Source organism: Poecile atricapillus, chromosome 2 (assembly GCF_030490865.1).
Source record: "Poecile atricapillus isolate bPoeAtr1 chromosome 2, bPoeAtr1.hap1, whole genome shotgun sequence".
NCBI classification, from domain to species: Eukaryota; Metazoa; Chordata; class Aves; order Passeriformes; family Paridae; genus Poecile; species Poecile atricapillus.
Window position 1 is genome coordinate 55,006,529 of NC_081250.1, and position 26,703 is coordinate 55,033,231.

The 26,703-nt window shown below is 43.5% G+C and overlaps 1 protein-coding gene across 7 annotated transcripts in view; it reads left to right on the forward strand.

Moving 5' to 3' along the window:
* Positions 1–26,703, forward strand: part of GOLGA4 (golgin A4) — a 79,973-nt gene that overhangs the window by 1,730 nt on the left and 51,540 nt on the right. For 5 of the 7 annotated variants that reach the window (XM_058830391.1, XM_058830387.1, XM_058830389.1 and 2 more), the window contains exons 2-3: positions 4,299–4,394; positions 25,759–25,857. In XM_058830391.1, the coding sequence (XP_058686374.1) occupies positions 4,299–4,394; positions 25,759–25,857 (195 nt within the window). The remainder of the gene's footprint in view (positions 1–4,298; positions 4,395–25,758; positions 25,858–26,703) is intronic. The other 2 variants (XM_058830392.1, XM_058830393.1) reach the window with 1 other exon arrangement.

Sequence of the window (26,703 nt, forward strand, 5' to 3'; positions counted from 1 at the left end):
TGTAATCCACTCAGTTCAGGGTATTGTAATCCACTTACTTCAGGATACTCTGTGCACATGTTCAAGAGTTGCTACTTGCTGAAAGTCATCCTACAGAATAAATAGGGACTTACATGCATATATGCACCCAACGGTGTGATATACTTTATCTGGCTCTTGAAAAATTAACAGTGACAAATACCCTGAGATCTGATATGAGAGCTTGTGATAAACTATAGCGAGCCTATAGACCTAGTCTGCTGTACTGTGGACAGAGCAGATCATGTAACTCAAGGGTTGACATAAATGGAAAGGCAGAGGCAGAAAATTTCAACATATATTTATTTTCACGCAAAATAGTTGTCTTGAAATGTTTCTTTTTCTTCAGTTGCTTTCAAGTAACACTAGGGGCAAATAGTTGAATTTGATATTAGAGGTAAAATAGGTTTGTCTGCTCACTTCTTGTATCTCATTTGAAAACAGATTCTGTGAGGGAAGAAGAAGTGAGGTGTTGAGGCTTATAAAATATACTGTAGTCTTGTGTGGGATATGCTTTTTCCTTTGTTTTTAGTAATTCAGATTCTTAAAATGCATTACTTCCTGTCAAAACCTTTTCATACCAAATTTTCCTTACTCTTACCGTTTCTTAGTTTATGAAACTCATATTTGCATTAATTTTTGCTCTTTTCTTTCCTACACCCTGTTGTAGCTAGGCTTCACTCACTATGCTTTGTACCATCTCTGCTCTACTCATATCCCCTACTTTGAGACCTAGAACTTCACATTTGTACTCTGGTTTGTAGTGTCCAAGACTAAATTTACTAACTTAAGACTGGTGTAAACTTGGAGGTAAAATTTCTCAAGTGTAACACTTTTTTTCTGAGGAGGTGTTTGTAGGCCTTCCTCTTTCATATAAATGTTTAGCTAACTGATGTCATCTGTCAGATTGAGAATACCTGTCCCTCACAGTCTGAGGAACACATCTTTTTCTGACTTCTGACAGGGAGGAAAAAAGTGCTGTTGCAATTACAGATGTCTTGAACTGATGCTTGTCCAGGATTGTAATGTGACAAATAGGGACGAAGAAAAAATGGAGAGAGTCAGTACTTTCTTCGCCTCAGTCTTCAATAGTACTGACAGACCTTGGGCTGCCTTCTCCTGAGTCAGAGGACCATGACTGCAGGAACATTAACTTCCCATATGTGAGCACTGAAATTTTAAGAGACAAGTTGTATCAGTTGAATGAATGGTCATAAGTTCATGGGGCCTATGCATTTCAACCCAGGGTACTAAAGGAGCTAGCAGATGCCTCAGAGCTCCCATAGGATGTTGCAGTAGGACCCCCTCTCAGTCATCCTGGGAATCTGGGGAGGTCCCTGCTGATTGGGAGATAACTAACATTATTCCAGGTTACAGGAAGGGTATGAGAGAATACTCAGGAATCTACAGAGTTAGCCTCAGGACCTGGAAAAATTATTAAGGGGATCATACTGGATGCTGTTGAAAGACATTTAAAGTACAGTGCAATCATCAGACTCAGTCAATGTGGGTTCACAAAGGGAGAATCCTGTTTAAAAAACCTTCCACAGTAAGTTCACCTGCTTGGTAGATGAAGGGAAGGTGGTGGATGTAGTTTTTCAGGGTTTTATAAAGGCTTTTGGTACTGTTCTTCCCAGCATTTTTCCAGACAAGTTTTCCAACAGTGGGATGAGCAGGTATGCAGTGCAGTGGGTGAAGAATTTGTTGAAGAGCAGAGCTCAAATTGTTGCAGCAAACAGGACATCTGGCCAGTGGCCAGTGGTGTTCCTCAGGGCTCAGTTCTAGAGGCATCTCTGTTCAGTCTCTTTATCAGTGATCTGGAGACTACAGTTGAATGCACAGATAGTTTGGTGGTGATACTAAACTGGGAAAAGCTGCAGACTCCCATCGGACAAGAGGCTTTACCTTGCAGAAGGATCTGGATTGATTGGAGTATTGAGCAGTCACCAATGACATGAAGCTGAGTAAGACCAACCAAATGCATGATTCTGCACCTGGGATGGAGTAATCCCAGACACGAGTCTGAGCTGGGAGAGGAGTGGCTGGAGAGCAGCCCTGCAGAAAGAGCTTGGCAGGAAGCTCAATGGGATCAGCAGTGGGTGTGCCCTGGCAGCCAAGAGGTCAAACCTCATCCTGGGGTACATCAAACACAGCATCACCAGCCAGCCAAGAGAGGTGATCATCCTGCTGAATTCAGCACTGGTGCAGCCTCACTCGAGTACTGTGTGCAGTTCTGGGCCCCACCATTTGAAAAGGATGTGAAGGCACTTGAACGTGTCCTGAGAAGGGCACCAAAGCAGGGGAAGGGGCTGGCAGGAATGTGCTCTGGGGAGTGGCTGAGGGCACTGGGCTTGTCTGGTTTGGAGAGGAGGAGGCTGAGGGGTGACCTCACTGCTGCCTACAGATTCCTGAGGAGGAGAAGTAGAGAGGGAGGGGCTAAGCTCCCTGGTACACAGTGCCTGAACATGCAGGAAAACTGTGTCTGTCATGGGAGGTTTGGGCTTAATGTGAGGAAACACTTTTTTACCCAGAGGGTGGCCCAAATCTGGAACAAGCTTCCTGGAGAGGTGGTCAATGCCTTCCCCAGCCATGCCTGTCAGTGTTGAAGGGGCATTTGGACAGTGCTCTTAAAACCATACCTTAACTTCTAGTCAGCCCTGAGCTGGTCAGGCAGTTGATCCTTTCCATTTTAATTGTACTATCCTGTTTCAGGTCTTTTTGTTTTTGCATAAGATCAATGAATATTTGTGCTGCAAAGCTTAGTACCATGGAAATGACTGTAAATTGACAAGAAGTCTGAATGCAGCAGTGAGAACTGTAGAACCATTAAGGGCAGGGTGACAAGATATGTTCATACTGCTTCTAAGCAGTGACAAACTGTCCTTGAATGTTTCTGGCCCTCATCAAATAGAAGGAAATTGATTTCCAAATAATCTTCTTTAAAAACCTGGCATTAGATTGAGGGTAGGAATAAAGAAGAGTAGGCTGTCAGCATGAATAGATTATTTTATTTACAAACCTTATGAATACTTCAGTATGATTGTTTTCAGCAGTACATAAAGCTTTCATGATTAATAGCTATTTGGTACTAGGTAAGCTGTTTGACTTTTCATTAATTAGTATTTTCAAGTTGAGACATAGGACTACCTCATCAGACTTACAACTATGACTGATTTTAGAACAGTTTTGATATAGAAAAGAACAAACATAGCTACCGCTCCTGGTTTCAGCAGTGTTCAGCTGATAGAAATTTTAAGAGGAGGTGTGGTCAAAACTTGCATGTGCTTGCCTTTTATCCTGGCTTAAGTACCCTTGGGCCCTTCCCCTAGGTGGAACTTTGGGTCATCTGACCACTCTGGGCCTGGTCTGGGGCTCCAGGGGTGGAGTGTGGCACATTTCCTCTGGTGTGCCTGTTATTGGCAGCCACTGCAAGACTGGAATACAGCTCCGGAGAGATGGGGTGTGTGCAGCAGGGCACCACCTCATCAAAGCAAGGCTTGACCTTCCTCTTCCCCCCGCCACATGCCTGAAATACTTTGAGTCTGCAATCCTTCCAGCCTCTTGAAATACCTAATGAGAAATATTGCCAATTACTTTCTTTTGTATAGACCTGCTTGTTGGTACTTTACTACTCATTACATTTATACTGAAATTTTATATTTGAAGTTTGAATTGTGAGGCTAGCGAGGTAGTTTAAGTTGGTGTGACTGCTTGGAACCTCAATTTGAATGAAGTAGTAAAATTTCTGTGAATAGATGTTTAGTTCTGATAGAAGCAACAAGTACATATTGACATCAGAAAATATAGTAATTTCTTGTGCTTTTTACATTGTTTAGATTCAATTTTATAAATGTTATAAAATTAATGTTTATAAGTTTTCTTGGCGTCATTTTTTGTTGTTACTTTTTTAAGTTCTTGATCAGATTGTGTTCCGCTTGTAAATGCTTGAATCCCTATCAAATCACTAAACTTTTAAATCTTAAGCAACTGTAATAAGTTCCTAAAATACTAGGAGGCTTGTTTTTCAAATATGGTCTAAGAGGACCATAGTCAGAAATAATCAAAATAACCTATTTTGTTGCTTGTTCTTGTGGCTGATTCATGACACATTTTGCTTTGAGGGCTTTGTAGTAAGGTGGTAAGGTAGAACTTGTCACAGCTGTTTTCTTTAAAAAGATCTAGACTGCGCTTTACTGAGATAATTTGAGGTAAATTATGATACAGACAATTAGTTCTGGAGTTAATAGTATTACTTGTTCATATACATGATCTCTCTGTAGGTCTCTTCCAAATCCCCTCCATCAACTGGCAACAGAATCAGGACAACTTCATTTACAGATCAGAATGATGAAGGCACTTTAACACCAGACAAAGAGGTCAGTTGAGAACTGTTTTCCTCTGTTTTTTATATTAAAAAAAATAAATCTAACTTTATGTCTTTCATTGCATTTTTTTAAAATTTATTTCTCAATCTCACTCTTTTCTGTGTATTTATAGATAAGAATTGTCTATTTTTTTAGGTTACATACCAAAGTGTTTAATAGTAATAAAACAGATCTTTAAGTTGTAGTGATTAACCCCCAGATTAGGAAACATTTTAAGTCTTCAGGTGTTAAAAATCTTACTCCTGGACTGAACTCAGTTCAATGAGGTAGTGGGACAGAGGATACATTCTGAGAGACTAACTTCATTTTTGTCCCGCTTTTGGTTGAAAAGCTAGGTGAATCCGTGTAATTTGAGGTGGATGATCCAAAAAGTTTACACAAAGCATTTGAGGTTGTTTCTAACCATGCCAATAATAAGTATCTAACTCAGAGTTATTTTCCCCCATCCCATTTCCTCTCTCCCCTGCCTCCGAACTAAAAACCAACCCCGCCCCCCTATACCCTCCCCCCAAAAAATCCAAACAACTAAACAACAAACCAAACTGAGTCTAAATTATCAGTCATAAAATATCATTAAAATCATTATCAGGATGGTGTGTAACCTTGATTTGCATAATAAAGCAAACAAAGGAGGTAATCTGCACTTACCTTATTTCCTATTAAGTACTACAGCTCTTTTGATGCAGCTTGAATGAAAAAAAGGCAACAAATGCCAATAAACAAAACATTTCCATGACTTAGTGAGCATGGACATAGGCTAGAAGCATAAAGCAAGATGCTTCTGTGATTCTGTGAACTTTTTCAGAGGAAATGTTGTGTCCTAGTCAGAAAATTCAGTTGCTTTATTTTGCCACAAAAAAAATGATGTGTTTTTCTTGCCATGGAACAATCCACTTTAATTTTTAACACCCCATTTTCTTCAGGAGTTATTCAGCTATATCTGAAATTGATAATAGATTTCATTATGAATGCAATCAGTGATTATAGCTTGGCAGTTTGCTTCCTGCAATAATAGAAATTAAAGAAAGTACCCCATGATTTTGTTTTGTATTTGGTATTTTCTAAAAAATGCTTATTTTCTCTACTGTGATATATATATATGTATATATATATATATATGTGTATGTATGTATGTAATGAATTCACTTTCTCCTTGGAAAAAGATTTTCTGATAACTGGGGCTCCAGAATGTTAGTAAGCAGTGTCACCCAGGATAAATTACTAAGTTTTTCAGTAAGGAGAGTTTTCGGTTAATACAGGGTACAGAAGTAGCATATTGCCACATGAGAACTACTTCTTTGGCCTAGAGGGAATGAGTTGGTACTGAGAATTGATTCCCCTCTTTTTTTTTTTTTTTTTTAATTTATTGTATATTGTGCAAAATAACTGATGTGACCAAGGTTTTCTGCATGATTTCTATTGAGAACCACATTTATTTCATTAGATACGTGTTGTCCCCAGCAAGCTCCATCTTCAGAGTGCTGTTCCAGACAAACAAAAGAAGCAAAGGATTCCCCACAGCACATGCCAAATTACACTGGAAGAACATTAATCTCTAAATAGACTAGTTAGACTGGAATGACCAGAGAGGCAGAAGGAGAAATAAGATTAAGAGTGGAAACAGAATTACTAAAGTACCCTCAGATTTACAGCTATCCTTGGTCTTAGGGGAGCTGCCATAACATTTTTACTTGTGAAACACGTACTTCAATTAGAAATTCAGGAAGTAGTGAAGTCCTAAGGGGGTGAAAACCTTTTTTTTTTTTTTTTTTTTTTTTTTGTTAGGACTGGTTTTAGATCAAACAGAAAAAATTATGAAAAATTAAGGTTAAATTTATTTATTTTTAAGAAATTTATTTTCTCCAAAAATTTCTCATAAATGTTGGCAATATGATTAAAAGCAAATAATCTTTGAAATCTGTTTGATTAGATTTTCATAAGATTCAGTTCAGCAGCAGTATCCTAAGCTTAAATAAGATGCAGATCTTGCATATTGTCACTGAAAATACATGTCCTGATTATATGAACACATTATGTCTTTTGGAGGGCATTTTTTGCAGTGTTCTCATTTGACCTGGCAGTTGTTTTATGTGCAGGTGTCAATGACAGTGACATTACAGTGAACTGTTGGACAACATTTAATACACTGAAAATGTTTGGTTGAAGAGTATTGTATGCTAAAACATTTTTGCGGTACATGAATTAATTGCTAACCCTTTAAGTACTGAAAGCTAAGCAAAATTAGTGTTTCATCATTGTTTTGTATATTTTGTGGCCTCCTCTGTGAGCTGTGTTTTAGTATGTCTTTAAATAGGTCAGGTTTTTGTATTTTTACTTTCATAGTATTTACATTGCAGGTATTACACGTGAAAACTTCGGTTTATTCTCAGAAAAAAATTATAATAAAAACAATTTCAGAATTAGTTACAGTTGTAAATGACATTAGTCAATGTTGTCATTTGTAAATGACATCATTAGATCAAAGAATTATAATAAAAAGTATGTGCCAACATTCGTGCTTTATACTCTACAATGATAAGATTTTAGAAATACTTTAATATTTCAAAATTCCAAGATGCTATCAGTTTAAAATAAACCTATAACTTGTATCTTCATGTATGGAATACCATGTAAGTTTCTTTTTCATGCTAGCTTTCTTCTGCAGCTTGGAAGCAGTGGTACAGAAAACCTCAACATTTTTTTATGTATAGGAAAAAGCAGACATCTGACTAGTTCTGTACTCTCTTATTGCAAGTAGCTCATAAAATATGAGCACGTTGTGAGGTGAAACTACTTCCACAGAACTTCGTCTGACAGTTTGCATATCCAGTGCTTTCTGAGTTGGTATGCTGCTGTTTGAAACAGCCCTAGACTATGAAAATATGTTTGCTTAGCAAGTTCACTCTTTTCTAGGGAAGAATAGTGTTGGATTTAAAAACTGTTACCACACTGACTTTTGAATTATTTGCTTGATATATATCACATAATAAAATACATAAATTGTATTCACTATAATTCCTGTAAGTTAAAAATGTTGCTTTTGTATACAAGTATACAAGGCCCAACTGCAGAAGATAACAAAGCTAGTGCTAGTTCTCTATCAGCTGCTTGCTGTCAGCTGATGGATTGCTGTGGGTGACCTACAGTCATGCATCCAAATGTTGCTGGCATCCTAATGAGTGTTATGGAAGTGACAGCAGAGCACAATATATATAGCTCTTAGACCTAATCATATTTAGCCAAGGTACTTTTCGGTCTCACTTTTGTGACATATAATGACTGTGTTATTAAATTAGTTGAAATGTTTCTCTAGCATTGGCTATTAATAAAGCATGACAAGTAAAGCCAAAATAATATTCCTTCAGTACTTTTAGTATTCCTTTGTCTTTTCTGTATTCATATACTTAATTTGAAGTACTTCTAAATAGGTGTTGCCATGCAAAGATGGTGGTGGTTCAGATATATCTGGTATTTTTTTTCCTTTCTGATATTTAGGACTAAATTTTGGCATCTGCATAAACTAGTTTGTATCTAAACTTGACATTTACAACTCCTGATACATACACCAACATGCTTAGATTGTTCATCAAAATGAAAAGCAAACCAGAAAAGGTTTATTTGATTTCTGTACTACTGCTTTCTGCAAGTGCACTTCTGCTCTCTTAGATTCTGTGGGTTTTTAAATTGCAGAGAGAAACCCTTGAAATTTTAACTCTTCAGTTTTTCCTATTCCCTTATCACAGTAGGGATGAGGCATAAAAGATTCTATTGCAAATTGCACAAAGCTTTTTATAAGTATTTACTGCCTTGGAGAAGTAACTTTTCTCCAAGGTGAAAACTTTCACCATCTTGGAGAAATAACCAAATTTATATATTTTACTCTGGGGCATGAGTTCTTTCTAAGTAAGAGTAGAAACTAAACATTTAGCTGATAGCTGACGTCTTCTAGCTACTTGAAATAGATGAAGAAATGGTAGCTTTTCTCTTTCACAAGTTTTGTAGTCTCATCCTCTTCCCTCTGTCTTGATGTGCTTGTATATAGGATAGCAAAACTGCTCATGTACAATTATAGAAGCTGTTAACTGTTAACATACTTAACATAAATACATGTATGTTGTGATGCACTTTGCTAACAAGATGTATGAATTTTCAAATTTGCTCGATAATAGGCTAATACAAAATTTGGAATTATTGATTCTCTTATTTTTCTGAAAGGGAATAATGATTGCCTTTGGCAATCAAACATATTATATGCCTGTAACATATATAATATTCAACTACTGCCATCTCCAGAGCAATGAGACTTGGGTCAGACTCTGATCCCTGTTAAATTCTGGGCTTTCTTTCACAGCATATTAAGGAATCCCTTTGATCCAGGAATTGCATGTACTTTGGCCTTTGTGCCCCACTCATCAGAATCCTTGCAAAAGAAGATTTGAGCATGGTAATCCTTCAGAGGGAGGAAGAGGAATACTAAGAACACAGTCATTTGTGGAGTTCAGAAAGTCTTTAAAGGTCAAGTAAGACTGCTTCACTTAGGCCAAACTTGAGTGCTACAGAAATTGTTCAGAATGTTGAAAATACAAAGGTTATTTAAACAATAACTTTATGTGACCTTTGATAATACTGAAGGTAGAGCAATCTGGCATTTGGCATTATCAACCGTTTTACCTAATTTACAACTTTGTATCCAAGATAGACATATTTGTTGCTCATTAGGATTTTACTTGCAGAAAAACAGAGTAAGAGTTAAATATTGTGACAAAAGATCAGTAATGTCATAGCCTGTTAAGGAAACATTCCTGTTTGACCATCCAAGAGCCACTTTGGCAGTCACACTCACACCACCTCTGGCTTTTGCTGCTGGGACTGAAGCCCCTTCACCACAAGCAGCTGCAATGAGCTGACGGGTGGCCCACCTGACTCCCCACACACTCACATGGAGACAAGTTTCCTTCACTGCCTTGACCCAAGTTTCCCATAGCAGAGTCCTAGACTCTGCTTCCTTCAAGATACTTTATCATGGTGCAGCAATATAATGATAGATGGAGTTTGGTGTCTTCTGGTAGGGACCCTAAACAAAGGAATGCCTGACGTTTGTTCTGTGTGCCTGTTTTAATGGTGATATTTGATCTGGGGTCTTCTCACTGTTTGTTGGGTTCTAGAGAGTCCCTGGGTGACTGACCACCATTCAGCTGGCATGGCAAGTCTGTGCCTTTTGTTGGACAGAGGGGCTCATTGCTGGGGGTTTCAGCCATTTCCTCCCACCCAGGGCACAGCCTGTAGTTTGCAGTACAACTGTACACTGAGCTATTACCGTACTGTTTATAGTCCTCAATAGCCTTCAGCCTAAAACCTGGTGCTTGAGATTAAGGTCAGTACAGGCTAGGGAGATGATTTACCCTGGAGTATCGTAGAATTGCTAGGATGGGAAGGTGCCGCGGCGGTGGAAAGCCCGGAGCACCGCGACTTCTCCAGAAGCAGCCTTGAAAAAGGCTGGCCCGAAGCGCATGCGAGCAGCTTCGAGCAGTCGAGTGATTCTAGCTCAGCTCAGTAATAGCATAGTGATTTCAGCTCAGCTCGGCAGCGGCGGCGGCAGGCAACACAGGAAGCAGGGACGAGACAGCTGGTCCAGCGTTCCACCAAGGCACAAGCCTTTATTCAGGCAAAGCTTCGGCGAAGGGTGCTGGTAACAGCGAATCTCCCGAACAGAGGAAAACCCGGGATATTTATGGGGAAGGAGAGGGGCGGGGGGAAGCCCGAAATACCTGTATCGGGGTGGGACAGCAGGGGGGGAACACCAATGAAACACAACAGTTTAACATAACTAACTCAAAGACCCCTGGGAGCAACATTGTGTCGCTCTTACAGAGAAGTATCTCCTCTCCAGGGGAGGGCCAGTATCTCGGGCCCAGCGGGCTCCTCCGCACCCACAACTCCCACTTCTTTATTTATTAAAAAGGCATCCCCTAGAGAGTTAGCTGATAGCTTCTTAAAACATGAAAACATACTTAGGAAGATAATAACAACTAGGAAAACCCAAAAAAAAAATTTTTGAGGAGGGAGGCAACCCATCCTTTGAGCCCTTAGTTCCCAAAAAGGTCCTCAAGCCACTGGGGCTCCTTTTCAGTTTGGAGTTCCTGGACCGTGTGTTGGAGTCTCTGGATGCGGGCGTGGATGCCTTCACTGGGGCTGGAGAGGTCAAAGCAGCACAGTCCGTTAAATTCCTCGCAGCCATGTCCATGGGCCAGGAGCAAAGGGTCTAGAGGGTTGGTGGCACTGCCCATGGACAAGCACATGTGGTCTTGTTGGAGTGTCTTTGTGAGGGTGATCCACACGTTCTCCTGGGGCTGTGCTACTAGCCAGGCATCCACAGCTGATGTTTTCAGGAGCATCCAGATAATCAGGGACATCAGGAACTCAAGGATGGTTTTGCTCTCCATTTTCTACAACAGGACATAGAAGATTAGCTCTAATTTTTGGAGGGGGGGGAGCTATTTTCTTTCTCCCTTTCCTCTCCCGTCTCCCCCCTCTTTAAAAAAACAAAAACAAAAACAAAAAACTAAACAATTATAAGCAAGGTTATTCTGTGTATTGGGGACACAAGACTTGACACCAGCATCAGCAGAGGTGCACTTGGGTGTAAGCTGGCAATTTGGGCTAGGCAACGAGGGCAAGAAGGGGAAGGGGGAGGGAGTTAAGAAGACTTGTGTACTGTCACGGTGTCAGGCGTGACGTTGGCAGTCGTCTCGTTGCAGCTCTGTTAGCAGGATGGTTTGGCCTCTGTCTGGTTGTTGGTCTGGTGGCAGGTCGGTTCTGTGGACTCCGACGACGTCTCCGTTTCCAGGCTGCAGTGGGCTGCTGTTTTTCTGGACCTGTGTGGGTCTCAGGAGACTTTGAAAGTTCTGAATCTGGTGCAGGGTTTGTAGGGCCTAAGTAAGGTTTTACATTTTTCCCTGGGAGCCACTTAGGTCCTGATGGTGTGGACACACACGCATACCCTCTCCCCCAGGTAATCAGTGGGAAGGGTCCTGATGTCATTTGCGATTCAGGATCCTTGATCAGCACCGGCAGCTTCTCAGTGAGTTTGGCATGAGTTGAGTTAGAGAAGTGCCGTATTACAGGGGGGTCAGGCTCTGTAGGCGAGCAATTTAGAAAGTTCATGACATATAGAGCCTTACAGAGCCTCTCAATGGGAGGAATGATCTCTGTTCCTCCCCGCTGGTGATCAAGGACTCTTTTTAGGTTTTGGTGGGTTCTCTCTACTATTGATTGCCCTGTAGGGGAATGAGGAATGCCCGTGGTGTGTTTCGCCCCCCACTCATTGAAAAAGTCTCTTAGTTTGTGAGAGGTGTAAGCAGGTCCATTGTCTGTTTTAATTTGTTCTGGGACTCCCAGGGTAGCAAAAGCAAGGAGAAAATGTCGGATGGTGTGCTTGGCATTTTCTCCTGCATGGGCTGAGGCAAACACTGCACCAGAGAAGGTGTCTACGGAGACATGTACGTATTTGACTCTCCCGAAGGATGGGACATGAGTGACATCGGTTTGCCATATCTGGCAGCTGTTAAGTCCTCGGGGGTTAACCCCGGAGTTAACGACAGGTATTTGGAACGATTGGCAATTAGGACAGGTGGCAACTATTGCCCTAGCCTGGTCTCTGGGTAGTCTGAACATTCTCATCAGTGCAGGCACATTTTGGTGGAAGAACTGGTGGGACAATTTCGCTTGTGCGAAAATGTCAGGGACATTGGCTGCTCCAGCAGGCATGGCTAAGGCGTCTGCCCTCCTGTTTCCTTCGGCAATGGCACCTGGGAGGTCGGTGTGCGCCCTCACATGCATGACATAGTAAGGTTGCTTTCTGTGAGAGATAAGATATACTAATTCAGAAAGCAATTTGTATAAATTTGGGTTAGAGACTTCTTTCAGAAATGCATGTTCTGCTCTCATAGCTATTCCAGCCACATAAGCTGAATCAGTCACTAGGTTGAAAGGTTCTTGGAATTTCTCAAAAGCTCTGACAACAGCTGCTAATTCAGCAATCTGTGGTGATCCCTCGACCACTTGGACATCAGACTCCCATTTCTGTGTCTTGGGGTCCTTCCAAGTCATGACTGACTTGTGGGATTTCCCTGAGCCATCTGTGAAAACCGTCAGGGCCTGGAGCGGTGTTTTGCTCTGTAATGATTTGGGGACCAAATTAAATGTGGTTTTGAAAAGTCTGTGGCCAGGTGGGTTTATAGAAATTTGGCCTGAATAGCTATCAAGAGCGAACTGAAGGCTCTCATTGGTTTGGAGCAAAGGCTCCAAACTTCCAGTTGCCAATGGGAGGAAGATGCAGGTGAACTCACAGGCTGCAAGAGTGCGGAGACGGACTCTAGCTCTTTTAATGAGCTCAGCCATGATTTCTTGTGGAGTGGTGATAGTCTTAGTGGGCTGGTTATGTGTAAAGATCCACTCGATGATAAGGAGAGGATCCTTCAATGCAGTGTCCCATTGAAAGATGAGTGCGTGTAAGCGCGGGGCCTTACCCAGGACAACCAGCTGGAAGGGCAGGCTGGGCTCATACCGGTGGGCTTGCCGTGAAGACAGGGCCTCCTGGACCTTGGTGATGGATTCTCGAGCTTCCGGCGTGAGGGAGCGTGGTGAATCGAGGGCCTCACTGCCACGGAGCAGGTTGAAGAGGGGTGCAAGGACTTCTGTTGTCACCCCAAGCAGAGGACGTATCCAGTTGATGGACCCACAGAGCTGATGCAAGTCCCGCAGGGTCTTGGGGTCATCTTTGATGCTCAGCTGCTGGGGCACGATGGTCCGTTCACGGATCTGGAGTCCTAGGTAGGTCCATGGGCAGGTGTGCTGGATCTTGTCGTCACGGATCTCAAATCCAGCGTCTTCGATTGTCTGGATAGTTTTTTGTAAAGTCTGGTGCAGATAGTCATCGTCAGCAGCACAAACCAGGATGTCATCCATGTAGTGGAGGATGACGGCATCTGGGAACAGGGTCCTCACAGGTGACAGGATGCGGGCCACGTACCACTGGCAGATGGTAGGAGAATTTTTCATCCCTTGAGGAAGGACTAGCCAATGGTATCTTTTTAAAGGTGCTTGTCTGTTTGGAGAGGGAACCGAGAATGCAAATCTGGGGGCGTCCCGGGGATGGAGGGGTATGTTGAAAAAACAGTCCTTTATGTCAATGACAGCCAGCTTCCAATCTCGGGGGAGCATTGAAGGGGAGGGCATGCCAGGCTGGAGGGGGCCCATGTCTTCAATAACATCATTGATTTTCCTGAGGTCATGAAGGAGTCTCCACCTGTCTTTGCCTGGTTTGCGTAGGACAAAGACAGGGGAGTTCCAAGGGCTATTGGTCTCAGTGATGTGGCCCTTGGCAAGCTGCTCTTCTACGAGAGCTTCCAGTGCGCGCAGTTTGGTCTCAGATAGGGGCCACTGATCAACCCACACTGGATGGTGCTGTTTCCAGGTGAGTTGGGGGGTGGTAGGCATGGCGCGCTTCTCAGTGACCCCTACTAAAAATCCCTGCTGGGAATCCTCAGAGAAGCTCCCCATTGGGACAGGAGATCCCGTCCCCAGAGGGTGATTGGTGCTCTCACCACAAATGGCCTGATGGTTGCCATTTGTCCCTCAGGTCCTTCGATAACAATATTCCGTTTGCTCCTCATGGAGGCTGTCATCCCTCCAATTCCTGAAATCATGCCTGCTACAGGTTGTAATTCCCAATTGTCTGGCCACTCGGAGCGGGCGATGATGGTAACATCTGCTCCAGTGTCTATCATTCCTGGGCGCTGAATCCTTTCCCCATAGCAGAATAGGCTGCAGTCCACAATGGGTTTGCAGGAGCCCACAACCTGTGTCCACATAGCACTGGGGTTGAGGGGAACATGATCTGGGCAGTCACTAGGAAGTAAAAAGGCCTGTGCCACAGGGGTCTGTTCCTTTAAATAATAAGGAGGGTCTATGCAGGCTAAAGAGATGGAAATTTCATCTCCAGGGTATATAGTCTGGACTTCAGGAACAGTCTGAATTTGTCCTGGACAGTTAGTTGGATCCCCAAGTATTAAGATGTTAGAGGGACCACCTGGTGGTCCACGTTTCCCTGTGGGGACTTTGTAAACACAGTCACCTTTCATATGTAAAGAGAGTCTAGTTACCAGTTGACGCCGAGTTCCCATCTGAGGCGCTCCACCTGTTGGGCTTAAAATTGGGGCCCCCGTGGAGGCAGGATGGTGGGTTTGGCAGGAGGGGTGGAACGGTGCGGCATTTGATTTGATGTCGAAGCGCGGGGCCGTCCCGCGCTCTGCTTGAAGTTTCCCGAATGCCAGTTCTGTCTGGGGAATCGTTGGTGGGCTGGCGGTTGTATAGAATGTCTCTCCGGACAGTCTTTGAAAAAGTGTCCAGGCTCACCACAATTAAAACAACAATTTCTATTGGGGTCTGCAGCATAAGCTCCAGATATCGCCTCTGCCACTCCTTTAGCCACTGCAAGTGCCACTGTATTCTCACTTGAGGCAGAGGAGTGTTTGGTGCAGGCTTCAACCATCTGATCTATGGTTGGTTCGGGGTCTAGAGGGAGGGCTCGCAAAACTGCTTTGCACTCCTGATTAGCATTGGCCATTGCTATTTTTACTAATAATTCCTTTTGTGCCTGAGGGCTCTCTATCTGCTTTTCAATGGCTATTTTTAACTTATCAATATACTTAATAAAAGACTCAGTTGCCCCCTGCTTAATATTGGTGAAGCACTGCGTTGGCACTTTATCATCAGGGGTGGTAAAAAGAGATATCTTGGCAGCATTAGCTATATCCTGTAAGGCTGCTTCAGGCAGATCCCTGGCCTGATCTCGGGGCTTTTGGAAATCTCCTTCTCCTGCTAATTGCTCTAAAGTAAAATTGGGTCTGTTAGCATCTCTTGCATAAACATCTGCCAATTGCTTTAAATGTTTCTTCCACTGCCTCTCCCACAACATGTATTCTGCTGGAGAGAGGAGGCAGTTCATAATATTTTTGATGTCATGAGGGACCATGACGTGGGCAGAGAAGGAGGCTTCCAACAAGTGTTTAAAAAAATGTGAACTCCTGCCATGTTCCTCGGCAGCTTTGCAAAGTTCTTGCAGTTCCCTATAGTGAAGGGATTCCCATGCAGCAACCTGTGCCCCTGTCCTGTCTCTCCTCATTATTACAGGAAAGGCAAGTATTTTCTGGGACAGAGCTGAGTTCCCTGCCCGTGTGGCTTCCCTCTGCACCTCAGCCCAGTGATCTTCATACTCAGAATCTGAATAAGAAGATTCACTGCTCTCATCTCCTAGTGGAGATGGGGGGTGCTTGGTGGCAGCGCGGGGCCGGCTCGGGTGTCTAGAGCTGGCCCTTTTGTGGCTGCGTGGGGAAGCGGGGGTGGCCCCGCTCCGGCCGGAGCCGTCCCGGCCTCCGGGGCACTGGGACCCTGGAGCGGGAGCGCCGCTGAGGGCGGGGGCCCGGTACGAAGGGACAGGAGCGGGGCCCGCGACAGGGAGGGGTTTCCCGATGGATGGGGGAGAGCCCGACGCGGTTACACCCAACGACGCAGTGGGGGGGGAGGAGCCGCAGGACGCGGCAGGAAGAGAAGGGGTGAAGGCGGGAAAGTGGCCATTTTGGGCATCGAGGGCGGGAAAACCGGGGTGGGAGTGGGACAAAATGGCGGGGCTGGCCACGCTGCCGGCGCCATCTGTGCTAACGCTAGGAACTGGGAGGGACACAACCGGGTGTGAGGGCATGGGAGAAAGGGTAGGGGAAAGACCCAGAGCGGCATGGCCATTGCTACCCTGGTGCGGGTAGAGAGACGGTGGGGGGGTGTCAGGGAGACGGCAGCAGCCCTGTGCCCGGGGGCAATGTCCACCCGCCGACTGGCTCTCAGATAGGGAAAGGGGTTCAGGGACACCTGGAGGGGCTGACGGGGTTGGGGGATTTAACTGGGGACCCAAAACTCCCTCTTCTTTTTTTCCCTCTTTTTCCAATGAGAAAATAATATTTTGAAACACAGGAAAGAACTTTGCAACAGAAAAATCCCCTTTAGCTTGAACTGTATATAACTTTCTCCCCACATTATCCCAAAAAATTCCTGATTTAGCAGAGTCCGAATTAATCTTAAAATGTTTAAAAACCCAATGAATAAATCTTTTTAAATCCCCTTTAGAAAACTTAAAATTTCCCGCTTTTAGGGTAGTTACAACTTGGATATAAAAGTCCCTCTCAGGTGGGGTCAGCCTCAATACAGAGGACTCATTCCCCATCCTTTTTCACTCCCCACCCAGCAGTAAAACAGCAAAAAAAAAGAAAAAAGCCCGAATAAAAAACCTTTCAAGGGATACACTTACAATTTCTCTTCGGCAGATGCCGGCGGGCGAAAACAAAGCTGCTGGGTGGGTGGTCACCTGGGCGGCCGGTCCTCAGGGGCTCTTCCTTGCCCCAGATGGTCAGCGAGGGTCCCGGTCGCAGCCTCTTGGATCGCTTCTTGCTAGAACGCAAGCAAGCTTCCTCGAGGGGCGGCGGCTCCAACGGCGGCTCGCCTCACAGCTGAAGGTGCAGGCGGACGCTTCTTCAGGGCTTCTTCAAAGCCCCCACGTTGGTCGCCACTTGCCGCGGCGGTGGAAAGCCCGGAGCACCGCGACTTCTCCAGAAGCAGCCTTGAAAAAGGCTGGCCCGAAGCGCATGCGAGCAGCTTCGAGCAGTCGAGTGATTCTAGCTCAGCTCAGTAATAGCATAGTGATTTCAGCTCAGCTCAGCTCGGCAGCGGCGGCGGCAGGCAACACAGGAAGCAGGGACGAGACAGCTGGTCCAGCGTTCCACCAAGGCACAAGCCTTTATTCAGGCAAAGCTTCGGCGAAGGGTGCTGGTAACAGCGAATCTCCCGAACAGAGGAAAACCCGGGATATTTATGGGGAAGGAGAGGGGCGGGGGGAAGCCCGAAATACCTGTATCGGGGTGGGACAGCAGGGGGGGAACACCAATGAAACACAACAGTTTAACATAACTAACTCAAAGACCCCTGGGAGCAACATTGTGTCGCTCTTACAGAGAAGTATCTCCTCTCCAGGGGAGGGCCAGTATCTCGGGCCCAGCGGGCTCCTCCGCACCCACAGGAAGGAACCTCTGGAGATCATGTAGTCCAACCCTGTTCCAAGGCAGGGTCACCTAGAGCAGGTTACACAGGAAAGGAATGTGTCCATGTAGGTTTTGAATGTCTCCAGAGAGGGACACTCTCTGACCTCCCTGGGAAGCCTGTTTCAGTGTTCTGCTACCCTAAGCGAAAAGAAGTTCTTCCTCATGTTGAGGTGGAACTTTCTGTGGTTTAGTTTATGGTCATTACTTCTTGTCCTGTCGCTGGGCACCACTGAAAATAGTCTGGCATCATCCTTGTAGCAACCTTGTCTGAGATATTTGTATGTGTTGATTAGATCCCTTCTCTGTCTTCTCTTCTTTAGACTAAACAGGCCCAGCTCCTGCAGTCTCTCCTTGTGAGAAAGATGTTCCAGACCCCTAATTATCTTTGTGGCCCCCTGCTGGATCCTCTCCAATAGTCCCTTATCTTTCTTGTACTGAGGAGCCCAGAACTCCACACAGCATTCCAGACGATTTGTTAGGGCTGAGTAGAGGGGGGAGGATCACCTCCTGCTGGGCACAGTCTTCCTGATGTTCCCCAGGATACCACTCGCCCTCCTAGCATCAAGGACACTGGTGGCTTGTGGCTGCACCAAGACTCCAAGGTCCTTCTCTGCAGAGCTGCTCTCTAGGAGGTCAGCCCCTAAGCTGTGCTGATACTTGAGGTTATTCTTTTCTGAATGCAGTCCCCTTGTTGAACTTCATTAGGTTTCTCTGTGGCAGCACAGCCTTTAGGTGTTTTAGCCACTCCCCCAGAATATGTTTGAAACAAAGTGTTGGAAGATCTTAGTAGGATTTCTATAGTGAGCTTCAAGTGTGATATGATGGCATTCTTAGGATTAGAGAAGGTTAAAGAATGACCTACATATTTTTATTTTCTCTTTATGATATGCTTCTTCTCAGTTGATTCTAGCTTGTCTCGTTTTATTGATTGCAATACCAGCCTAGTGCTGATATGCCGCTAGTGATACATTAAATATATCTGGTGCTATACTGTCTAATGTTTCTGAAGCTATTAAGATAGTTCAGAGTGGGTTTTAGAACAAATCCTGAAGCACAAGAATCCCGTGTGGTACTACTGTTTTATGTTGGCTGACTAGCAGGCTGCTTCTTGCCTCTTTGCAGGCAGAGGTGAATATTTTTTTTGTGATTTTTAATAACCCTTTCCCTAACCTTCCCACCCTCAGAGTTAACTAGACAGTTCTTAAAGTTATACTGAATAGATGGTTGAAAAACAAAGAAAAATGCAGGTAAGAACACATGAATATATTGGAAAGCAATAAGTAGTGTAATTGCAGGAGTTACTAGAGAGCTCTGCCTGTAATGTAACTAAATATTTAGCAGGTTATGAGCTGTCAGAGTTTAGTGGTTTGACAATGACCAGATGCCAGGCACTTAGGAAAGTCATTCACTCTCTCTTGTTACAGTTGAGCAGAGGAGAGGGAGAGGAAATTAATGAAGGGTTCATGAGTTGAAATAAGAATCAGGAGAAAACACTCTAAGGGCAAAATAGGTTCAAATTTAAAACTATAAGGTAAATTTATTATTAACAGAGTCAGAGAAGCATAACAAGAAGTAAAATAAGCCTTTAAAACACCTTCTTCCCTCTTCCCACTGACAGTGCAGGGAGACAGGGAGTAGGAGTTTTGGTTAGTTTGTCACCTGAGATCTTTTATTCTGTTTGCTCAGGGAGGGAAGTCTTTTTTCTGCTGTGCCGTGGGGTCCCTCCCATGGGAGATGGTTTTCTGTGAACTCCTCCAGCGTAGCTCCAATCTTAGGAGCAGCAAGCAGTCCTGCCAAGACTGCTGCAACATGAGTCCCTCCCATGGGCAAACAATCTTTCTAAAATTGCAGTGGTGTGGGTCACTCATCCACAGGGTGCAGTCTGTTGAGGATAGTCTGTTCAAGTTTGGAAGCAAGGGCCCTCTCTCTCTATTTGTGGAAGCAGTGGCTTTCTCTCTCCATTTGGGTCTCCTACTGTATCACAGCTTTCTCTGGCATTCACTTGCTCCAGCGCGAGTACTTCTCTCACGGACTGTGATTGGCTCTCTGTGTTTTCTGTGGACCTCATGGGCTGCAGGAGGGCAGCCAGCTTCACCATAGTCCTCACCATGGCATGCAGAGAACTTCAGCTCCAATGCTTGGAGCACTTCCTCCACTTCTTTTTTACTGACCTTGGTGCCGCCATGTTGTTTTCCTTCACGTGTTCTCACTTCCTCTTCTCTGACTAGAAGAAAAATTGTTGTCAATAGGTCATAGTCCAGAGGTCCATAGTCCTCCATTGCTAATAAATTCTACCAATTCAAAGATTTTTGCAGGATACTGCAGTGCTGGGAGATTCATCTTGTCTAGGTTCCACACTGGGGAGTTGCTCACCCTATTTTTGGCACCGTCCAGGGCAAACATGCAATGGCAGCCACCATGGTGCTGGTGCTATTAAGACCTCTCCTTATGCAGGGCTGTGGGAAGGAGAAGCTGCTGCCATCGCCCCTGCCCTTCTACCTGCAATGTGGCTGGCTAGTGGTGGCCAGGCAGGCAAGGCTCACTGTGGGCCACACCGAAATGGTGGCAGCCACAGTGGCACACCACCATGGGCTGTGCTGGGATGGCCCCTGGCAGCAGCACCTTGCCATCCCTGGAAAAGTCTGCCCGTGCTCTGTTTTGATTTTCTTCTTAAATATGTCATCACAGAGGCATTACCAACTTCTTTAATTGGGCCAGCAGCATGTCCCTCTTCAGAGCCATCAGAGGTTGGCTCTGTTGGACATGGTGGAAGCTTCTAGCTGTTTCTCACAGAAGCCACTTCTCTGGCCCTCCCCCACTACTGAAAAAAACAGGCTGTACCAAATAAACACACAGAGTAACAAAAATGCTGTAGTGCAAGTCCTTAAATATTTTCATTGTTGGTCACCTTATATTGGGGGGTGGAGGATGATGGGCAAATGCAGCCAATTCTAAATGTGTTAAAGAAATACCACTCTTGGACCATGACTGAGTATATTCTGTGTTTGGTAACTATTTGAAGTGTGTAACTCTTGTCTTGGCTACTGAAGAGGAAATTTTGTGAAATTTCATATTGATAAAGAGCTCACTCTTCTGCCTCAATATTGTTGTGCCTTCTTTACTTGTAAGGTTGGCTCACAGAATCACAGAATCAATTAGGTTGGAAAAGACCTTTGAGATCACCAAGTCCAACCCATGACCTAACACCACCTTGTCAACTAGACATGGCACTAAGTTCCACATCTAGTTTTTCTTAAACACCTCCAGGGATGGTGACTTGACCACCTCCCTGGGCAGCCCATTCCAGTGCCCAATCACTCCTTCTGTGAAGAGCTTCTTCCTAATGTCCGTCCTCCTAAACCTCCTAAACCTCTGGTGCAGCTTAAGACTGTCACTTGTTTCCTGGGAGAAAAGACCAACCCCCACCTAGTTACAACTTCATTTGAGGCAGTTGTAGACAGTGATAAGGTCTCCCCTGACTCTCCTTTTCTCCAGGCTGAACAACCCCAGCTCCTTCAGCTGCTCTTCATAGGACTTGTGTTCCAGACCCTTCACCAGCCTTGTTGCCCTTCTCTGGACATGCTCCAGCATCTCAACATCCTTCCTAAACTGAGGGGCCCAGAACTGGACACAGCAGTCAAGGTTCACCAGTGGACTCACCAGTGCTGAGTTCAGGGGAAGAACCACTTTTCTTTTTCTGCTGGCCTCACTGTTCCTGATAAAGGCCAGGATGCTTTTGGCCTTGGCCACGTGGGCACACTACTGGATCATGTTCAGTCTGCCACCAGTCAGTACCCCCAGGGTCTCTTTCTGCCTGGCCTCTGTCCAGCCACTCTGGACTCAACCTGTAATGCTGCAGGGAGTTGTTGTGGCCAAAGTGAAGGACCTGGCACTTGTCTCATTAAACCCCATATTGTTGGATTTGGCCATTTAATCCAGCCTGTCCAGGTCCCTCTGCAGAGCTCTCCTACCCTCCAACAGATTGATATTCATAACCAACTTGGTGTCATCTGCAAATTTGCTAATAGGAGACTCAACCCCATCATCCAGATATCAACAAAGATCTTAAACAGGACCGGACCCATACACAGATCCCTGGGAGACACCACTGGTGACCAGCCACCAGATGGATGCAGCACCATTCACCACCACTCTTTGGGCCTGGCCATCCAGCCAGTTCTTAACCCAGTGAACAGTGCACCTGTCCAATCCATGGGCTGCCAGATTTTCCAAGATTATTCCATAGGAGACAGTGTTGAAGGCTTTGCTAAGTCCAGGTACACAACATCTACAGCCTTCTCTGCACCCACCAGGTGGGTCACCTGGTCGTAAGAGGAGATCATGTTGGTTAGGTTTAGCCCATCCTAAATCCATGCTGGCTGGGTCTGATCCCTTGGTCACCTTGTAGGTGCTGTGCGATTGTACTCAAGATGAACTGTTCATAACCTTGCTGGGCACCAAGGTCAGACTGACAGGCCTTTTGTTCCCTGGATCCTCCTTTTGGTCCTTCTGATGGATGGGCATTACATTGGCCAGTTTTCAGTCATCTGGGACCTCCTCAGTAAGCCAAGATTGATAATAAATGAGGGAGAATGGCTTAGGGAGCTCTTCTTCCAGCTCGGTCATTGCCCTAGGATGGATCCCACCTGGTCCCACTGGTTTGTGAGCATTTTAAGTGGCTCAACAGGTCACTGTTTCCTTCTGGATTGCAGAGGGGCTATTCTCTGTCTTTCTACTAGTTCAGGGGGCCAGTTGTCCCGAGGACAACCTGTCTCATTGTTGAAAACTGAGGAAAATAGAGCTCCTTCCCTTCTCTGCTTGTCTTAATCAAGCAAGAAGAGCAAAACTGAGATGACTTATACATGTTCTGGCATGATGATCAACATCAGTGAAACTAAACAGAATTTTTAATTGCATTTTACTGTTAGGGTAAACTTTTAGTTATGATGGAGACACTGCAGTTATGTCTGCAAACACAAGCAGTACTGCATCAATTTCCTTTTTCTCAGAATCATAACTGTAATATGGATTGGCATATTTTAGGCAGTGGATAGTTTGGATCTTCTTACTGTGTTAAAACAGGGTTGCATATCCCTATCAGTCTACCAGGTAGTTTGAGTGAATTTTTAACACGAACTTGTACCATTGCTTAAAGTTCTGTCATCTTACCTGTATGTTTTGGGGTTTATAATTAACATTTTGTGAAAGAAGGAATTTGTAAATTTTTGAATTTATGTCTGAGCCTCCTTAACTTGGCTACACTAACATGGTCATGGACTTCCAGGGATGACTGAAAATCTAACAATTCACAGATGCTGACCAAACAGACAGACTGTCTTTTTTTGAGGGGAAAAGCTTGTTAGAGATCAAATAGGAATTATTTTTAATGCAAGCTTTTAGTGTACTAAATAACACAATTACGATTAAATAAAGTAATGCTGTGGTGAAATGTTGCAACTTAATATTTTGAGCACTAGCAGGCTATTACTGTGAAGAGATAATTTAAATTGTCTGTGGCTCCTGAAGTTCTTGATGGTCGTATCATTAAAAGTGATTTAATTAAGCTGAAAATAGTGTTACATGAAAATGTTCATAATCTTTTTGTTAATAATATTTGCCTAATCCATTTATCAGTGCTTTGCAAACTGTGTTTCATCTTTTTAACTGGTCTTCTCCAAACATGCAAAACAATTTTTGCCTTAAAAAAATTTCATCATTTTATTTGTGAATTTACATGCTTCTAATTTATGAGGCCCTCAGGCTTGCTTCTAGTATTGCTGCTGTATGTTTGCACACTTGTGTATAGAGTATATACCTTTAATTTTATTGGTATAAGCGCTCTCAAGAGGAGCAAGAACTTCTACAATCATCAACACCTGATGAAGATTTTCTGGAACCACTATCACTTGTCAGTTCTTTCAGTTCACTTATTTTTGTCTTTTCTGAAAGCTCAGAGGAGGGAAAAAAATGTAGGTGGATTTTACACACCTGTATATCTATATATATTGCCTCGGTTTAGAAGACAGGTGTCTGCTAGGGAGGGCGGGAGTCTCCCTTGGAATGAGAATGTAAACTCCCTCCCTCTGAATTATTATAATTTTGAAATCAAGGGGCTCTCAGGCAGAGATCTGGGGATAGGAATAACAGTTCTTTACTAGTATGTATAACGAGGCACACAAAAAAAATAACTACAGCATTAACAACAAAACAGAGACCCCGTGACAGCCTTCTTGGCCAAGACTGGAAAGGATGGAGGAGAGGCTTTGTTTCACAAACCCCCTCGGGCAGTCAGTCCCGGTGCTCCTGCAGGGCTCCGAGGAACAGTCGGCTGGGACAGCAGGGATGAGCTGAGATCCTGGGCTGGTGGATGAGGTGGATCAGCAGGGATGAGCTGAGATCCTGGGCTGGTGGATGAGGTGGATCAGCAGCTCCGCGGAGGTGCCTGGCACTGCCACACGTTCCAGCAGGACAGGGGGTGCGAGGCAACCACCGAAGAGGGAAGAAGGAGAAGAAGCAGCAGCTCCGTCTGGGTGATGGCGAAATTCCCTTCTCTCCACAGCAACAGCTCCCAGCAAAGTGTCCTCCTCTGAAGCTGAAGAAACCGGATAAGCTGGCCCTGCCCTCCCTTTTTCCCCTGCCCTCCTTCCCCCCTAGGCCCAGCCAAACTCTTTGTGTTTCTCAAGCACTCACTAAGTACCAGCAGTCAGGTTTTCCCTGAAACTAGTGGGTAAAAATTCCATAGGTGAGCCAGGACTTAAGGAAGGACACCTAACCCCAACATATATTTATATATATCTATATCTATTACACATATACATATATACACATATCTATTTATACACACACACACACACACACACACACACACATACACACATACATATATATATAAGGAGCTTTTGCACAGCTTACTCTTAAGAATTATGCTTCTAACAGGCTGAGAGAGGAGGAAGACAAATTTGAAGTGTGGTTGCTACCACGGTGAATGCACAGGGCAAGTGTCTTAAGGCTCCAGGGGAGTGAAGAAGATTGAGAGCATGAGGAATGTGACCATTTTTTTTATTAGCAGCTCATCTTTGTAGTAACTTAAAAGTAAGAAGTTTCAACTGAGTTTGTTGGATGTAACTAGTTATTGGCAAATCTGAGTTATATGGCTCTCACTGAACATTTACTACTCCTTACATTTTCTGAAAGGGTTTGGTGAGCATAAATTTAAAGTCATGTAGCCTTTCAGATCTTACCTGTGAAAATATTTTCTCTTAATTCGAATTTATGTAATTAATCTGCTACTGGAATCAATGTAATAATCAGAAAAAAAGTGAATTAAACTCCTTATATTAGTATTTGATTCCTAAAAGTACTTAGTAACTTCAGATAGAGGGTTTTGTCCCCTTATTTCAGAAGAATTTTGTTTTATGTAGTGTTTTGGTTCAGTCAGCAATCAGTGCAATTCTGAAATCTCAAGATATAAGGTAATTGAACCGTGAGGTTAGATATGTGAGTATAATCATGAGAAAAATATTTTTCTCTCTCAGTTACAGCATCCTAAATGCATTAGATTGCATTACATTGCATGTATATATCCAATCTGAATTCAAATTCCAGTCTCTCTGCTTCATGTTTTCACCTCTAGGAATTTATATCACTTCCTAGATACTGTCTTGATAAAATAGTTAAATTCAATTTATGGTATTTTTACAAAATAATCTGCTAGAAGTTTAAAAAAATTGTAAGGAATTTTTTTTAATGTAGACAGAATTCTAGTGTATAAAAGCACTAGATGACGAATAGTTAAAAGCAAGCATTTTATATTATATATAGCTGAAATACTGATAGAATTTTTAGAATAGTTGTTCATGAATAACTGAAAGCAAATAGGGCTCAGTGGTATATGAAGACTCATCCACAGAAGTTTAAAAAAATTACAATAACAATACCTGAAACATAGTTTTTATCTTGGGCTAAACTAAGATCTCTTAAATAGCATGCTTCTTTAGTTCTAAATGATCAAAACTGTATTTTGGCTGTTCTGAAATGATGTAGTGCATATTTTCTGGTTATATCCCTTTATCAGTATCTGTTGTCTCATAAACTGCTGTATTGTTTTGTTATGTTTTTAATAGCATGGAAAAATGGAGTAAAATTTTGCAATGTTCTTTGTTGCTTGATTTATTTTCATTTTCCTCCTTTTTTGCATTGAATAACAGCTGTTAGCCGGGATGATAGCAGAACCTGCTTTTCTCTCTGAGTATACTATCTTTGCTTTGGATCCCACCAAACAACCTAAGGCACAGACTGACGGTGTGGTGAGTCCTCCCCACGCCTCTTAGTGATGCCTTTAGCAGGTGGAGGAGAGTAATGTACTAGAAGGCAAATTTAGTTGCTTGTGGCTTATTCTCACAAAGACCTCTGTCTTAACTACCTTGTTGCTAACCCTGCACTAAATTTCACAGAGGAACCACCTGATAGCTCCTGGCTGGTATGCTGTATGATGTGAATTTATTGTAACATTAAGAAAATTAACATAATTTCTCTTATACACGTAACAATACACAAATTTAAATAACTGTTGCACAAGTTTGTATGTGTGTTGTGTAGAAATTTCCTCTTCATATTTATGTATGTCTGTATGTATTTCAAGAGAAGTGGATAGATTAACATTGGGATTGGCTATGTGTAAAATTTATATGCTGTTTGCTGTATACAGTGAAATGCAGCATGTAATGTACTACTAATGGTAGCAGGAAATAATTATTTCACATAGATACATAAATTTATCTACATTGAGTTTATAACCTGGCAGTTATTATTGTGAGAATGAATAATCTTTTTTTAATAATTAGATTTTACTTAAAATGTATGGTTCTTTGCCTGAAAGTGTTGTCTTCACCATATATAAGTGAAGAAGCTCAGTGAGGAGAGGCAAGAAGTGAAGAAAAAGAAGCAGGCATAGGGAGGAAGTCAGACTTCTGCTTTCTGATACATGCACATACAAAGCTGTATTCTAACTATTGGCACGAGACAGGAATGGCATTTTCACATGCTTCAGAGGCATGGCATTCCTGAGTCCATAAGTGATTTAAAGTACAGTAATTTTTAGAATCCCAGCTCATCATGATACTTCATGATTACTTTGTAAGTGTTCTTTTCCT